Below are 16,709 nucleotides of genomic sequence, written 5' to 3' on the forward strand. Positions count from 1 at the left end.
GGAACGGCTCCGGAGATCAAGGGCGTTTCAAAATGCACAGGCGGCGGACTGAAGGGAGAGAGCATGATATGGCCGTCCCTGCTTGAAGTCCTGCGCCGCTTTGGGGGGGGGAGTAATATTAAGAAAAGGAGGCGTCTCCCCATTTCCAGTTGCGTAGCGAGAGCTGATCGGCCGCTTTCCTTGGTGGAGCAAGAGCTGGAGGCCCTTCCACTGGCCACAACACAACAACAACAGCAGCAGCAGCAGCAGCAGCAGCAGCAGCAGCCGCACTGCCGGTTCTCCACGACGCGGAATCCACCACAACGCCTGCACGCCGGCGACCCGCAGCCCTCGTAGCCCCAGCAGTTCATCCAGAGTGCTCTAACAGCTCCCCGTGCGCTGCGCGCTGCGAGATTCGCCGTTTGCACGTGCCATCGCCCTGGGCGGGTTTCTGATTGGCTGCCTCCCAGCGCGTCAAATCCCTCGCAGGCAGCGCTGCAGCGACGGTCGCAGCACACCAGAAAAGCACCACCACGCCTGCCCAAAAATTCATCAACGCGACCGCCCCCCCTCACCCAAACCCCCATTTCCCGTCAGCGCCATCTCCCCCCCGATGCCGCGCGATGCACTGATGCTCATTGTGATCGCAGACCGCCGTCGTGCTGGCTCCCCTCCCACCCTCCTCTCGTCGCCCGCGTGCCCCAGACGCCGTCCAGTGGTACCGGGGGATGAATACTAGCCTGCCCGCATACACCCACCTCGAGTCCCTGCTGCTGTTCCAATCCCTCGCTGCCTATGGCGTAGACCCCTCCATCTTCAGCAGAATCTCGGAGCTGCTGAAGAGGAATCCACACATCACCACCCACGAACGCTTCGAGAGCGGTCGGTTGAGTCCCGATGCACTGCGAAATTTCTACTTGCAAATATTGAAGGACGAGATTAGGAGCGAGCGCCACGATGCCGCGCAGGATGGCGCAGGGCCGAATGGAGATGTTAAGAATTCGCGAAAGCGCAAAGCTCCCAGTCCCAGCCTACCCACCGTCCAGGAAGCAGCCCAGCATGCACACCTCATCCCAAAGCTCGTCGAGAAGCTCTACGCGCGCTACCGCACAGCCATTACCAACCAGATCAGGGAAGAGGAGTACAGGTACGAAAGGCTCCAGAAAGAGTTGCAGGAGATTGAACGCGGCGAGTGGGACAATAGATTTAAGGAAAAGGTCAATGGAACATCGCCCACTTTGCGCAGCCAAAACCTTCCACGGAAGTCACCTCTCCTCCCTCAGAGTCAGCCGCCTCCACTCGGCATTCAGGAGAGCGTGAAACCTACCCTTCTCTCTACGAATGTGCATGTTCCGGACGGGCCCCAACCTGCTCTATTGGAGTTTCCCAAGCCATTACTTCCGCAAAACGGCCAGAAACATGACGAGCGCTCCATGAACAGCGTTCCAAAAGCGTCCCCTCACAAAAAGCAGGTCGCCTTGGACCAGCGGGGCACTTCATCCACGCCTCAACCCCTTGCAGATCATGTCCCTTCTCCACAACCAGATCGGACTGCTCAGCCTCTTCATCCACCACCCAGGTTCCCTCCCCAGGAACTGGCAAACGCTGCACACAATGACTCTCCTCCCCATACCCACAGATCGCCTTATCCTCCCCAAGGACTGCAAACCCAAGCGCAACCTCCCTTAGTTGTGCCGCCATCTCCAAGCCCAATCACGCCAAGTCAAGCAAATCCTCCCAGCCCTCAAGATACTGTTGTCGTGTCTTCTCCCCAAGGGCCGCAATTTCCGTCCCAATCAGTGTCCCAGTACGGAGGAAAAGGTGTGCCTCAATACGGCCCGCCTCCGGCTACTTCTCCGCAGTTTTCTCCAACACAACAACGATTCCCGGGTCCACACCCGCCCGGTTCTCAATCTCCTGGTGTTCAAACACCGCAACAGCAACAACGAAATTATTATGCGCCTTACACAGAACAGCCGCCCTACCCTCCCCCACAGCATCCTCAAATGGGACAATCACAAGGTGGCTTCATGCTACCCCCTTTTCAGGTATCGCTCCAGGATCCATCACGTGCACATCAAACCCCAGCGTCTGCACCACACTTCCCTCGGGTCTCAACTCCCGTCAATGATCGGAAATCCTTGCCTTTAACTAAAATATGCACGCCATCAGTGAGCTCCACCAAGCCCAGCTTTCCACCGCTACATCCACAAGTCATCCAAGCGCTCGCCTCCTTTTCCACGCCTTCAAGCATCCGCACCCCTCGAAGTGCCTTGCAGACACCAAGATCTGCGAAGACAATTTGGAAAGCTTCTGCAATACAATTCGCGCACTCCCCAGCTCCTCGACCATCCGTTAGCCCTATCGATGATATAGGGCCTCCATTCGATCCACCGAAGCAGACCCATTCTAAACCGAAAGCCACCCGCAAGGCAAGGGCAAAAGGCAAAGGAAAGGAAAAGGAGTCGGAACCTGGACCGGTAGAAGAATCTATACCGGAGGTAGAAGGCCGACAGGGTCGAAGTACTCGGAAAACAGCCACGAGAAGAGCAAGGCCTGGCAGTATAGCTTCTTCTCAAGCAGGCACCTCTATTCAAGGACGCAGCAGGAGCCAATCTGTTATGTCTCATACTGAGACCATTGCAGCAGAGACAGAGTTTCAAACTGATTATCAGGTCAAATCTGAACCTGGCACTTCTGTTGATGTTATTGAAGAGGATTCAGCTGGACTTGCCTTACAAACGTCCACTCGCCGGCGAGGCACTACTCAGCCCCTCCAAACCAACAAACGGAAGCGCGCTGCCCGAGAGGCCTCGATACCGGAATCAGAAGACCTACCTGGTACGCCAGGACTACCGAAAACCGTCGTTGCTCCTCGACATTTCTCTCGCATGTGTAATCCAATTATGAATGATATTGGGTCACACAAACATGCATCTACGTTCACCACCGCCGTGAAGGCAAAGGATGCAGAAGGCTATTATGATATCATCAAGCGACCGACAGATCTAAAGTCTATCCAGAAAGCCATTGCAGCTGGAGCGAAAGTTGTAGCAGCTGCCGCTTCTGATACTCCAGCAGGCAGTCCTGGCGGTGGGGGTGGTGTTGTTGAGTTCCCTCTCACTGTCGACGTCATTCCCCCCAAAGCTATCGTTAACTCTGCTCAACTTGAGAAAGAGCTGATGCGGATGTTTGTTAATGCAGTTATGTTCAACGCCGGCGAAGAAGGGGTAGTCGAGGATGCCCGAGAAATGTTTGGAACTGTCGAACAGAGCGTTTCGAATTGGCGCAGTGCTGAACGATCTAGTGGAAGGATGGAGGTCGAAGAGACGCCAGTACCGGATGAAGATGTGCCCACCGCATCCAAACGGAGGAAGCTATGAATGTTGGGTCACATTCCGGGGTCAGCACTGATAGGGACAATAGAATATAGACTTGTAATGTCATTGAATCACTTTTAATGTTCGTTGAAACTTCCTCGTATTGATTCACTGGTCTTGCACCATTTAGCTTATAGAAAGCCATACCGCTTCTCACTAGTTGGACCCTGTGACGTCACCTTTTTCGACATCCAACCTCACCTCAAGCTTCAAACCTTTACTACCACTCATACCTCGGCAGGAGGGAGACCTATAGGACATCCGAACAGTGCGCATAAGAATCTCTCCGAAACTACTACCTCTCTAGGGAAGCCAGCCAGATGCCCTCTTCCATCCTTGCAGAAGAATCCACTCCAAGCATTTCCTGTCAGCGCTTTCATCCTCTCATTCTCTTTCTGATCTACTCGCATTGCCACCCAAGTCACCAGAATGCATCAAATAGAAAGTAAAGAATGTATTACTCAATTTGCTCTCCATTTTACTCTACCTTGGATGGTACTACCTCGTCGTCACCTGACGTATAAAATTTTTATAGCCCCGTTCAGGATAATTCTGACCGGAAAGTGGTCGAGTTCTTTAAGGAATGAGCAACTGATAGTGGCGAAGTGTTGGAAGCCCAACACCAGAGGCTGCACTGCGATACCTGGAGAACTCGGCTCCCACAAATGATATTTCATCCGTCCTCTCGGCCGGAATGGAAGCATCCCTGCGTACATAATCGCCGATAACAACCGCTTCTAAATCGTGCCTCAAACTTCGCGTAACCTCATGAGGATCGCCTGATATTGCCAAGACCCTCAGTCTCGGCCAGCTCCTCCGGCAACATCGAAACTATTCCCTATAGGATTTGCACGCGATTTGGATCTTCCATTCTAGATGAGTTGGGTTTAGGTCTTAGAGGCCTATAACACGTGCCCTGTGGCTGCAAAAAGCCCCTTGCTGTCACCTTCGTCTCGAGACATGTGAACAGCCTGGTACCTTGATTCTGCACGGATACAACGACGACGGAATCGTCCGGATTACTCCCAGAGGCCGTTCCGACTAAAATTCTTTCCCAGGCACATGCCCCGTGCCTGGGTTCCTACATTCGCCCGTTTCTCTCGCTACATCCTCGTAATTAAGTCAGCCGGTTTCAGTCAATCACGCTGTTTTCACATTACAGGCCAAACGAGGCTGCAGTTGTCCAGCTGCCTCGCTGCAGAGGCGGTCAACGAGAATAGATTTCGCGCCAAAATTTGGATGAATATGGGCGGCTTCGGTTACAGTCTTCGGGGACAGCGATACAGCTGTCCTGCTGATTGCAGTGTTCCAGCGCGTGTTGCTGGCGTTTGCTTCTCCGGTCTTGGGTTCGTGCTTGCTCGTAGGTAGATACAGTACGGAATAAATGGCGATAACTAGTAAAACAGCGGGGTGAGCCACCGTGCAGAAAGCCTCTGACATGCTTCATCATGATATCATTCTATGATGCTGTACGAAATACCCTGTTCAAATCTGCTCCCCGCAGTCGCAATCTCTTCACGGACAGTATTGAGTCTCGATCTTGAACCTGGGGATTTTTTTTTCCCGAGTCCCTTTCATCAGATCCTGCAATAATATGCGGTGGAGATAGGAGAGAATGATGCAGATTTCATTCGTTGGTGCAGGAAGCCAACATTTGCCTACCGCTGTGGGACCTCCGTTTCTGCAATCTGGCGCCAAAGCGGCATGACAGGAGAATACCCTCAAGCCGGATCTCGATGGATTGCATATCCTATCCGGGCCGATAAAGAGCCACCCAACATGATTTGGTCGGTGTAAGGCACCGAAAGTTTATCTCAGAATGGTTGAGTCTGATGGGAATTGTTTTTGTTGGAGACAATGTGGTCTCAGAGTGGCATCACTACCAAGACGAGAAGACTAAGCTATCAATGTCGCTTCAAATGCCAGCAGATAGAGAAGACCGAGTTTCGAAAGATAGACCTCCGCATTAGGTATATATTACTCTGACCATTACACACTGGTGCTAGCTGGTACCTTGATAGAGACTTACTCATATGTATCCATCGCTTTAACTCAATCAATAGAGGAAGCCAAGTGGATATCAAACTGAGAAACAGTAACATCGTATTCATCAATCTCCGCTAGCATCAGCACTTGATGAATTATGGAGCTGAGAATTAGGGCTAACAAACCAAATTTAAAAAAAAAACACCACTGCCCACGCTCTTTAGCTGAGACAAAAGACAAATCATAGACAGAGTTTTGGTTGCGAGCCTGGCAACCAACGGAAGAATGAAGGATGGAACTACAAGACGATGTCTCTACGAGTTCATCGACAAGGAGGATGCCGAATTACTTCGTGTCTTACTCCATCCATAGCCCCTAATCTTGGCAGCGTTGGGTCGGATGCCTCTCAGCCTCTCATTCTCTTCCAAAAGCAAGTCTCGCTCGCGCTCGATCTTTTTAATGTAGTCAATAGCACTAGCAAGAACTGTAGCTTTGCTCGGCTTGGGGGGACCGGTCAGGTCACTCGAATCTCGCTGGGGTAGAGTCGGAACGGCACGGCGCAGGCGCTCGAGCTCGGAGTTGAGACCCTCGCGGTACTTGCGTTCTACCTGGTTATGTGGAAGACGGCGGCTAGGCCGCGATTTTGGAGAGTCACCATTGGAGTAGTTGGACGGGTCAGATTCGCTACGGTTCAACTTTGGTCGGCCTCGTTTTCTCTGAACCCGCTTTGGGGCGGGTTCCTCTCCTGCAGCAGTGGGCTCGTCGGGTGACTCACGCTTCAAGGAGCCGTTCGATGGTGCTGGGGAAGCTCGCTGCATTGGGCCATCGCCACAAAGTGAAGGTGTTGGTGATGAATTTCGTGGAGATGGGCAGCTGGATTCGAAAGCGTCGGCTGTGATGGCACCGAATGGGATGCCGTTTGTGAAAGCTTCGTTGTAGTTCCCCAGTCTGCCGAATGGAGCCGGGTTGACCGTAGGCCATTGTGTCATGTTGGCGGTTGCGGACGCGGAAGCGGCGGCTGGCAGAGTGGCGTTAAACACGGCATTGTTTTTTGGGACAAAGCCGGCGGGGAGCTCGACGGAATTGACCGGTCGGTCAAAGAATGAATCACAGTTCAAGAATTCGTCGAGAGAGTAGTCTGGCCGCGAGGTGTAGCTGTCCGCCAAGTAGGCTTTATCGAATGCATCTGGGTAGGAGAAGACCTCGTTGGTGGGAGAATAGTTGGTGTTCGCTACCATGGTGTAAGAAAGTATGTCAGAGGGAACACATTTAAAGGAGAGCTCACGACAGGCTTGTCCTGCATCGACCAAGGGGTCGGGCTGAGTGAAGGGGGCCCAGTCAACGGTCATGATGGTGTTGATATGGTATGGGCGGCAGTAGGAGATGACTGCGCAATCCAAAGTGATGTCAAGTCGACAGGTTGTTGTGTGAAGGACGAAGAGCAGCACAGGATATAGAGGCAATGGTCTTCGTAGAAGTATCTTTGGATAGCTAGCTACCACTCTTCAAGGAGTCGAAGAGTTGAATGAAAAAAGAGCTGAGGTGATGTGGAACTGTCAGTCGAAGATTGAAGCCATTGGACACCTAGGCCTCCTTATATCGTTTGACGGTGCGCCTGCAGAGGAGAGACTTCCCCTCCTCCAGCGCATCCGCCCGCGATACCGAGCAAAGCACCCCTGGCAAACTTGGCGCATCGCGTTCGTCCCGGACGTGCAGCCAGAGGCTTGCAGACTTGGACTCTGGGAAACGTACGATTAACAGCCCATATCTGAGGCCTTGGACGCTGGACAGGGTGCGAGGCCAACCTCGTCGGCAGCGCCCGGTGAAAGGTCTAGATTCTTCGACGGCTTCCCGGGTGCAATCGGCTAAGCCTGAGTGGCACTTGACACCCCGCCGAAACCGATCGCCGATGCGGATAGCACGTGCTCTTGGCAGATTTATTTACGGCTTACGTGGGCGAAAGCTCGTCATAAATCAGCAGATTCATGTGGCGCAAGGCTGGGAGCACACTTCTGGAGCTGCTGCTGTGGAGAATTTTCGTGCTGCGGTGAGTGGATGGCTGAAGGCTGACTTGAATGTCTTTACGTGCGCATATCAACGGTTCAGCAATTCGCGTCAGAGTTTTCTTTGAAGACTCTGATGGACAGCTAAAGAGCATAGTCGGATGGTAGACGAGCCCTCGAGATCTTCCAGTTACCTATCCGGGCAATCCAGTCCTCGTCGCACGAGTGACAATCACGTTGATCGCTGAATCATCTGCCAGTCTCTCCTTACAGTTAAGAATGGAAGACCAGCCCAGTCAGCAGCCCAGATCCTGCAGTCCCCGGAGATCGCTGACCTTGCTAGACGGGTCCAAACGGGTGAGACGATGGAGAATCTGGAGATACTTAGTCAACAGCGCAGCTGTGCTCAAACCTTGATTGGCATAGGAGTTTCTCCCCATAGGGCTCTCTTGATTGTAACGTGACCGATGCCAGTTTTCTTTATATGACCGTCAGAGGACACTTCTGCAGAGAACAGGTGCATGTCACCGTTACTCTGCGTGCAGATGTTCGAGAAATGCGGGAACTTGTTCGGGTTCCCTAGGGTGTTGTGTGCCTTCTTTCTTCCGCATAAATGGTAAGTCAAAGGGAAGAGGATCGCCTGCCGATTTCAGCCAAATCTTACTAAGTGACGACCATTTCACTTCTATTGGGCTGGCTGGCTACCAAAATATTCTGGAACATGCATCGAAAAAACGCACAATTTTTCACTCTACTATTTCAAGTCATGTTCCACTAAGCATTACTGAACGTGTCTCTCATGTTGTGCCTGTCAAGCCTCTATAGCATCAGGATCGAACCACCTAAACCCACAGGTATGGTTCGCTGGACTCCCTTTAGGCGAGATGAAATCGAAATGTCCGTTGCCAAGTATTGCTTGCGAATCAGGACAGGCAAGACTCACATTACGTGGCGCTGAATGGAAGAGATGTGATTGGCAAATGCCCTGCAACCATTCGTCTGGAATGATGTTGCTTTTCAGAAGTTTAAAATTGAATGACATAATGTGGAAGGAGTCTCCCCGTGTTTTCACAAAGCTTGGGTGCCCCACAAGCAGTGAATCCTGGGGATTGTGGAGGTACACTGCTGTTTTGAGATGTGGCGACTTCACCTTTCTTGAGTCCTCAGTACTACAAAAACGTGGTGAACCATCTACAAAACGTGAACGGGCCGCTCAAACTCGGTTTGAAACACTTGAGGAGTCCGGAGCCCTCGGACAAGTGTACGTCGTGCAAGTCAAACATAGCTATTTGCGGGCAAAACTCGGAGTCTCATTCTCGCTGTTGTTGAAATTTTTGAGTGTTCTGCAGGTAGAGCAGCGAAGCGTCTCGAGACAGGGGCACATATTCCGTTCCGAGGCCCTTTGGCGAAGCCACACGAAGCTTTCTTTTGGGTATCCCACGATATTAGCCACTCACCCGAGACAAGACAAGGAAGTCGTCCCAGACTGTTTCTCAAAGATTGCGTGGTGTGACGATGATAGCATGATGTTGCCAAGAACCATTGCCGAGAGCGGGTGGAATGACGGAAGTGTCCGCGGGTGCTTGCAGTTTCGGGATCTGCAGCCGGGAATTGCAGACAAGGCTGGAGTTGATCTTGAAGACTGTAAGACTAGACAGCTTGAGGTTCTGTCCTTAGGGCTTTGAGGGAGATGCTTGTTCACATTCTAGGTGACAAGACCAACACTGATGTTTGGATATAGCTGAGATGTAGCAAACTCAAGCTGTAAATATTTGGAGCCTGGTTACCTTCAGCTTTGATTCTGTGTGGATCATGAACGGTACCGTAAATTACGGGGAGGAACAGTAATCTTTCCACCTGTGGCGGTGCAGATTCTGCGTGACTTAAAATGGCGTGACACTGGACCCATCCTTCTGGAGAAACCTGTTCTTACCAGCCACGAGGTTCCCCATTTTTTTTAGGTATTTCGCTCGCCGCTCGGAGCTATTTCCATGGGCTTCGGCATGATTCCACGATCGCGATTTGGGCGGGACAAGGGAAGAGAGGGAAGATCTACAGGGATTGGCTCTGAATGAGTGGATGTCATGGATGAGAAGGAAACTTGAGTCCTACAGACGGATTTTTGTGCATGCCTTTGACTATGCTCCTGATCCTTCATTAATTCTTCCAAGTCAGCCCCATCCTGAACTCCCACTCCTGTTTGCATAGCCTCTGGTTTGCTTGGCGATGGAGAGTTCGGGCTCGCAACCCATTAATGGCAATTAGATTTCGAAACATAGATTTCGATGAGCACTGCAACAGCAAATGACTGAAGGGGACGATGAGGTTTGTGGGAAGGGGGTTGATATGACAGCAGGGCGAGTCCAAAGCAGGCCAATAGGCCAATAGGCCAATCACACACAACGAAAGTCGCTGTCCGGCTGTTCGAATCTCGATCCGAAGCCCTAGCGCTCTGCATTTGCCTCCACACCGAGAGTTTTCCAAGAAGACGCCGTCTCTTGCAAGCCTCCACGACGATGCGAAACAGCAGGACGGGCATATTGACGTTCCCGCTTTCGGAAGTCAGTGTCGCTGCAGAGGTGGTCTAGACAGGCGCCATCATACGAGTCCTAGTGAGGACAGAGGAGCATGCAGGAATCGTACGGTTCTCACGCAGAGTTCAACGTCTTCACCTTATGTCAGCCCGGTCTCACAGAATTCCATAAATTCCAGCCCACGTCCTGAACGAGCTCTTTGCATTCTTCCACGGAGACTTCTCGGGCGTGCTTCGTGAGAATTTACATCAGTTTTGGCGGCGTGTGTGGACGCACGATGACACCGACAGTCCTGCGGCGCGCTGTCTTTGGAAAAGACCGTGAAACCAAACTCCCTCACATTCTCAAGCTAAGGGAGGGGAACAAGCTGTCAATCTTTGGACCCAGCTTCAGGCCGGGGTTTGTTGGTTGGCGACAAAAATACAGGTATCCCGCATCGCTGACGGGATTCTAGAACTAAACAGTCTCAACCCTCGAGATTGCGCGAATTCCCTTTCACCACGCCCGCATTGAGCTTTACGGCACAAGTGTTCGTGACTCCAGAGAACTCGTGCATCAGATAGCGCGGGCAGCAAGTCTTCGCGTTGCAAGTATTTAGGGTGCCGATCTCTGCTATTATCCGTCTTGGTGTCCCCCGCCGGACGAAGGCTGTCAGCAAGGCATGTCTTGACCAGCGCCATCTAGAACGTCACAGCGCTGCGAGACAATGCACGCCGATACACAGTTAGACATAGGCAGATGACCCAACATACACTGCAGGAACCGGAGACACGAGTGTAAGTGGGTTCCAATGCCTCGATATGCTCTATTGAGCAAATCAACAGGCCAGTTCGCTTTAGCAAGTGAGCAGGACGGCTCCATCTTCGTAGAATCAGAGGAAATCAAGTACCACAGAAATCAATTATGAACGCTTTTTCCATGTTACATGCAATAAATGGTCTCCTAGGCACTGCAGTGATGTCTCGAATGGCATTTGTGAATGCCTTTCGACGCCACACGCCGCTCCACTTCTCCCCGCATTTGAGGCTCCAGCTTCCATCCAGCTTGACCTCTGGCGAGTCACCCTCCCGCGCCTCACGCCATGTCCATAAGAACCCGATTCCTCATCATCTCCGACACCCACGGTGCCACGCTCTCTCCTTCAACCCCAAATAATGTTCGATTTCGTCAATCTCTCCCTAAAGCGGACGTATTGTTGCACTGCGGTGACTTGACCATGGTTGGGCACCTGCACGAATACCAGACGACGCTCGGCATGTTAGCGGACATCGATGCAGAACTGAAGCTCGTGATTGCCGGAAATCATGACATCAGCCTAGATGATAGGTTTTACCGGAGGAGAGGGCAGTCTATGCATAGGTTGAAAGAGCCCGACGACACAATCCCACAGAAAGCGAGAGCCTTGTGGATGGGGGAGGAGGCGAAGCGAAGAGGAATTATGTATTTGGAGGAGGGTGTGCATCAATTTAAATTGAGAAATGGAGCAAGGCTAAATGTACTCTTGATTCTGTTTCCCCAAAGATAGCATTGCTAACGAACCCAAGGTATACGCCTCCCCTTACCAACCCGAGTTCTGTGCCTGGGCCTTTCCTTACTTCCGCAATGAGGACAGATTTAATCTTCCTCACCAGGCCGCCCCAGGCGCAACCTTTATTGCCGAGAACCCCGTCCCGGACTTCCCAGCCATTGATGTTATGATGACCCACGGTCCGCCATACGGGTGTCTGGATAAAACATCTCGTGGAGAGGCTGTTGGGTGCGATCATCTCCTCCGAGCCACTCGACGCTGTAGACCCCGTTTACACTGTTTTGGGCATATCCACGAAGCATGGGGTGCGGGACGGGTCACGTGGAAGTTGGAACAGGAGCTAGGCACAAAGTACAAGGATTATATCGAAAAGACGGAGGATGTAGAGATTCGTGAAGACAGTGTGATTGAAGAGAAAGCCGCGTTCTTGGACATCAGTGGTGGTGGGGCTACGCCACTAGAGTTTGGCAAAGAGACGTTGATGGTGAACGCCTCTGTGATGACACTAAGGTATCGGCCGCAACAAGCCCCTTGGCTAGTGGACTTGGACTTGGAGGGCGCGGAGTAGTAAGGAGATTGGAAGATGTTGATTCTTTCGAAGTATTTCTGTATTCCCTTTTTCCCCTCTTATAGCCGGGTCAATATCTAAGTTAAAATAAGTATCGGGGCAGTTAATGTCAGAATCTGCATTGAGGACTTTCAGAGAATAGTCTTAACCATGTCAGCGACACATCAACTTCATAAGTGTTGTGGGTATCAGATATACCAGAAGGCTTGAAAGACAAATTATTAGAGATGTTAGATGTGTAGGGCCTCTGATAGACCACGTAATACCAAGATCATCGCCTATAAAGCCCACTCCAGTGACTACAAGAACGGTGACAAGATCGAGACCGATGCCATAAGCTTTAGTTAAATAATCGACATCTAGCATAAGCGAACATTTCCGAGCTTAATTTGAGCAGTAGTTAGCTCATTTTGTCGGACAGTCTCGACTCCATTTCTCGGAAGGAACCCATAGTTTCCAGTCGCATTAAGGCCTGGGCACGGTCCTTGTTCGTCGTTTGGCCCTGGAGCACGGAACCAATTTCGGAGCCGTCTCGCATGTTAACAAACTACTCCATAAGATCGAAGATGGTGCAAGGTGCAAGGTGTTGATCCGCAGTTGTTCTCGCCCTCATTGAAAGGGAGTTATCATTTTTCCTGGTCTGTGATGAAGCGGATAGACCGGCAGAGGGGGTGAAGCATAAGAGCTAAATGAGCTTTATGTTTAGGAGACCGCCAAATAGTAGAAATTAGTCAAGAGGACAATGCGGCTTAAATATGGTCGAGTATGAGCGCCTGAGGAGAGTAGAAGGTCAAACTGTATGCTCCCGAAACAAGCGCAGAGCGTGGTTGCACACATATTACGAGTTAGCTAGCATAGCCTTGACCGAAAGTTATTTTTCAATGAACTATCCTAGCAATCTTCTGCGAGTATCCCGAATTAGTAACTCAAGGACCTACAGCCAAACACGATACATAAAAGAAATACACTTTGTGATTCTTCTGACTCCTGGTCTCATACCAACTCAGCTCAAGAAGACAGGAAACGCCTCCTCACCTATCCGATCGTCTGGTTCACTTATGCGTTGCTAAGGTCCATATTTCCCAAACACCCTCAGGTTCTACGATCCCCGCCTCCTTACTCCTTCCCGCCTCCACTCTGTTTTGGCTTGGTTAACCGAAGGAAGGCCTTTACACGCTGCCAGACTCGGCCGTTTCGCTTCTCCACCCTCTCCTTGCCAAGATTCTGCTCGTTGACAAAATCCTCAAATCGATGATCGGGATTGCAGTCGATCGTCTTCCCCGTGACTGGATCGATTTCTATATCCGCCATATTGTCGCTGAACTTGCCATCGCTGCCGCGCTTCGGGCTGAAGAAAGTCTTATCAAACATAGTGGAGAGTCGGTGCTGTCTGAATACGGATTCGGAGCTTGTGGTTGTGCTTTCTTTTGGGTGTCTCGCTTCTCGAGAGTACGCCTCCGGATCTGGGGACAAGTTCGATGGACGGGTGCTTGTTTGAAAGTGTATCTGGTTGCTTGGATGGGTCATCCTGGATGCGGAAAAGAAGGACCATGTGCACGCAAAGAATCAATGGGGACAGCTTGAGGATCCATGACGAAGCAGGAGCAGTAGGTACCGACCACGGCGCGGAAAGAGCAGTACAGTGAGCGAAAAGTCGCGGTGGTTGTGCTGTCCTAAAGCTCGACGTGGACGCCTCTGATGCACCGAGAAAGGATAGACGGAGACGCGATTGGCGTGTTTCTAGAGGACATTGTTGGGGACTATTATAGGATTGAATTGGGTTAGGTTTGTTGCTTAGCCCTGTCAGTCCTGCGCTGCTCATCTGCCAAACATCTATTCATAAAAGTATGCAAAATACGTTGGATAATTTGGTTACATTCCAGTTTTACTCTCCACCTTCAAACGCACGCTGAATGTAACATGTTCAGAAGTCCTCCTCCAGAGGTTCCATTACCAACAAATCCGGACAGGAGCAATCCTCTCCCGATGCGCATCTGAGTTAGACAAGCTCTGGGAGTCAACACTCTTTGATAGGCCAACTTCAGCATTCCTTATCTTCTTTACTTTGAGGGTAGGAATGCTGGCTATCTTACTCACACACTTTGAACTCTGTGTTGTTACCCCGCCGCCAGCCTTCGTGTTCGTCTCAACTTCCTCCTTCATAGCAGCATTCACTGCTCCACGGTAAGCCTCACCCTTCCCAGAAGCGTGCTGGACTACGAAGCTATCAAATGTGACGTGGGGGTTGACGCGGAAGGTGACCTCGTTGGCTAATGGGCTCCTTATACGAGAAGGGATGCGGTTATGTTGAGATGTGTAACGAGCATTGGAGCGTGAGAGATTTCCGTCGCCGCTGACGGCACGGCGAATCTCGCGAGGAGACTCATGTGATGGCGAAAATTGTTGAGAGGCAAGATAGCCGGGAAAGAGCTGTGCAGACACTCGGTTGCCTGGTTGCGAGAAGTAGTCGCCGGCACTGCCAGTGCGGAAATGCAAGGGCTCACGAGGCTCGCCTAGAGACAGCGGTGAAACTGGTGAGATAGGGCTACTGGACGCTCGAAGATGCGTGATCTGCTGTACGTCGGTACCGCGACTAGAGCAGTGATTGACAGGTTCATTCATGGAGAGTGAAGAGATAGGAACGCTGTATGTCGGCAGACCCATGGGCTGGAGAGACTCTCTCAAAGGGTTCTGTGAATCTGGAGATGCTGGACTAGTAGAAGCACGAGCATCCTTTGGCGGGAGATAATTCCCAGAATTAGATGCCTATGACGAGTGTTAGCGGGATATACCCGTGCGAGGGATCCTAAAGAAGCTGGAATGAACCTGTGTCTTCCTCGTATATTCTTCCTCCAACACAGCAAGCCGCTGTAGCTTGAATTTTGCTGCCTCATGCTCAGGACACCCTGGCGGGAAACCCTCCATCTCCTTGTGTGGGTCTGGCTCCAAGTCCTTCCTCGATTCTTCGAACTTGATCATGTCCTCCGCGGCCCACTCACGTGTATTCACTCCTCCTGCAAGGTCAAATTTATCATCCTCAGTAAGGGCAGTCGCGTAGTAACGAGGCTTCTTGGGCTTGGGCTTGGTGCGAGCTTGCCAGGAAAGGATTGGCGACATGTTGAAGGTAGTCCGGCTTCTTCTCCAACAGTGGTTAGTACTCTTCTTAAGGGGCTCTAGGGGCTTTTGAGTGAAAATTGGGCCCATAATTACTTCATATATGGGATATCTATCCCATCATACTGTGCGGGTGTTGACAAATAACGAAAGATTGAATGTAAATGAGAGAATAGGGTACTCCTTCAAGGTTCGTATAGCTATTTTCAACGAGTTGCATAGGCTAACTAGCCAAAGCCGCGCTGGTAAGAAATCTTATCCAGCGTTCATCGGCGGTGAAGGGGAGTGAATCTAGCTTCAGGACGCAATCACTGGACTAGATTTCAGCACGCGGCCATCGACAAGCCCTCAACAACGATCCTTGGCCTTTGGCTTGCTGTATTCACAAATTTATACCCCCCAAAGTACGCCTAACATTGCTAATCAGGCGGTTCGAATTTCTCGCGCGGAAGCTACCCGCTTCATGCTGATGTAGGAAGGAGCGAGTAAACAATGGTCACTTCACTTTCGCTCACCCATAAACACCAACCTGGGTACCTCACCTAGAGATTCCCATTCATTATTATGCATTATTGTCATGAAGTTTAGTCTAGAAATACAGTACATATTTAGACTAGCCAACTTACCAAAGCAGGATAAGCTTATGGTATTCCATCTAACTTGATTCTCAGCCGCTTGCTAAAGGATTTCATAGACCTCCCTTGAGAACCTTGCTAACACACGAAGTCCTCAGAGTGTTTCTTCCAATACCCTATCCAGGTATTTCTTCCCTTCTCCGTCGTCTCGCCCTCCTCTTCATCCCCGCTACTACTCCAGTAAAACGAGCTCCTAACCGGCATCCCCGCATCTGTAACTATCCTAGCTGGCATCCTTTTCACACTCTCCCGATACTGCATCATCTCGTAGACGTCTCCACCATCTGCAGTGCTGAGGGCATGACGGCGGTGAACTTCATGAGAACCCTGGCCGAGATGGGAGAGCGAGTCAGAAGACATGTTCAAGAACGCTTTCTCCTCATAAAGATAGCTCTTTAGAAATATACTTTGCATGGATTTGTCTTGATAACTCTAGCGACGAGAATATTAGCAGAAGCACTAGTATCTTCATTAAAACCAAAGTTTGGCCCCAAAGCTTGACGAGTAACACAACAGATCTTTGAACCCTGCACTCGTTGCACTTTCATACAATGATTCAATATTTTGTTGTCCTCGTAGCTTTGCGTATTCATCAAATGGTACTCCAGACCTGACACATTCCAAGGCAATGTACGAGGTCGGGCGACTATGGATACCAGAAGGATAGTAGGGCGAAGACATGGTTGCTATGCTTGAGTTACGCTGAACCTCGTAGTCGGGATATGGAAGAAACTATGAAGCTTTGAGTAAATTTGAAGTAGGAAGGTGACTCTTGGGCTGAAATATGGAGGGCCCATCGTCCCAGTTGATACAATGCACAGTAAACTTAACGGTGTTAAAAAAGAAAAAGAAATGAGTGATGTTCGTTCACAATCCGGGAGTTGGTCTAATACTCCAGGTTTAATGTTTGAATTAGGGGAGATTAGTTATCTTGGAAATTCACGAGACCATCTCTAGAAAGTAATTCCATTGTGCAAACCAT

The 16,709-nt window shown here is 50.8% G+C and overlaps 6 protein-coding genes across 6 annotated transcripts; 3 read left to right on the forward strand and 3 right to left on the reverse strand.

Moving 5' to 3' along the window:
* Positions 1–511: 511 nt before the first annotated feature.
* On the forward strand, positions 512–3,362 carry BDR25DRAFT_261798 (uncharacterized protein; the record flags this gene model as incomplete). The annotated part of the gene is made up of 2 exons (XM_033686724.1): positions 512–1,263; positions 1,432–3,362. Exons 1-2 carry the CDS (start codon positions 708–710, stop codon positions 3,360–3,362), a joined length of 2,487 nt encoding a protein of 828 aa, XP_033547521.1. The 5' UTR covers positions 512–707.
* An 892-nt stretch (positions 3,363–4,254) lies between these two features.
* BDR25DRAFT_31782 (uncharacterized protein) lies at positions 4,255–4,798 on the forward strand. Its single transcript, XM_033691704.1, has one exon. The coding sequence runs from the start codon at positions 4,422–4,424 to the stop codon at positions 4,725–4,727; it is 306 nt and encodes a 101-aa protein (XP_033547522.1). The 5' UTR covers positions 4,255–4,421; the 3' UTR covers positions 4,728–4,798.
* A 966-nt stretch (positions 4,799–5,764) lies between these two features.
* BDR25DRAFT_164996 (uncharacterized protein) lies at positions 5,765–6,574 on the reverse strand (the record flags this gene model as incomplete). Its single annotated transcript, XM_033684084.1, has 1 exon — positions 5,765–6,574. A coding segment is annotated over one exon (810 nt), but the record flags the coding sequence as incomplete, so codon positions are not given.
* Positions 6,575–10,879: 4,305 nt separating this feature from the next.
* BDR25DRAFT_261804 (Metallo-dependent phosphatase) lies at positions 10,880–12,217 on the forward strand. Its single transcript, XM_033686725.1, has 2 exons — positions 10,880–11,377; positions 11,427–12,217. Exons 1-2 carry the CDS (start codon positions 10,964–10,966, stop codon positions 11,976–11,978), a joined length of 966 nt encoding a protein of 321 aa, XP_033547524.1. The 5' UTR covers positions 10,880–10,963; the 3' UTR covers positions 11,979–12,217.
* A 1,711-nt stretch (positions 12,218–13,928) lies between these two features.
* On the reverse strand, positions 13,929–15,095 carry BDR25DRAFT_314381 (uncharacterized protein; the record flags this gene model as incomplete). The annotated part of the gene is made up of 2 exons (XM_033691445.1): positions 13,929–14,744; positions 14,805–15,095. 2 exons carry the CDS (start codon positions 15,093–15,095, stop codon positions 13,929–13,931), a joined length of 1,107 nt encoding a protein of 368 aa, XP_033547525.1.
* Positions 15,096–15,676: 581 nt separating this feature from the next.
* BDR25DRAFT_314382 (uncharacterized protein) lies at positions 15,677–16,408 on the reverse strand (the record flags this gene model as incomplete). The annotated part of the gene is made up of 4 exons (XM_033691446.1): positions 15,677–15,681; positions 15,719–15,770; positions 15,815–16,133; positions 16,278–16,408. The coding sequence occupies 4 exons, from the start codon at positions 16,406–16,408 to the stop codon at positions 15,677–15,679; spliced, it is 507 nt and encodes a 168-aa protein (XP_033547526.1).
* Positions 16,409–16,709: the final 301 nt, after the last annotated feature.

This window comes from Lindgomyces ingoldianus, assembly GCF_010093535.1.
Source record: "Lindgomyces ingoldianus strain ATCC 200398 unplaced genomic scaffold BDR25scaffold_16, whole genome shotgun sequence".
NCBI classification, from domain to species: domain Eukaryota; kingdom Fungi; phylum Ascomycota; class Dothideomycetes; order Pleosporales; family Lindgomycetaceae; genus Lindgomyces; species Lindgomyces ingoldianus.

What these genes read in the sequence shown, in the direction of transcription:
- BDR25DRAFT_31782 (XM_033691704.1), top strand. Translation starts at nt 4,422, where the DNA reads ATGCCCCGTGCCTGGGTTCCTACATTCGCCCGTTTCTCTCGCTACATC.
- BDR25DRAFT_261804 (XM_033686725.1), top strand. Translation starts at nt 10,964, where the DNA reads ATGTCCATAAGAACCCGATTCCTCATCATCTCCGACACCCACGGTGCC. An exon ending in GAAATGGAGCAAGGCTAAAT is followed by an intron (nt 11,378 to 11,426) that starts GTACTCTTGATT and finishes AACGAACCCAAG; the next exon opens with GTATACGCCTCCCCTTACCA.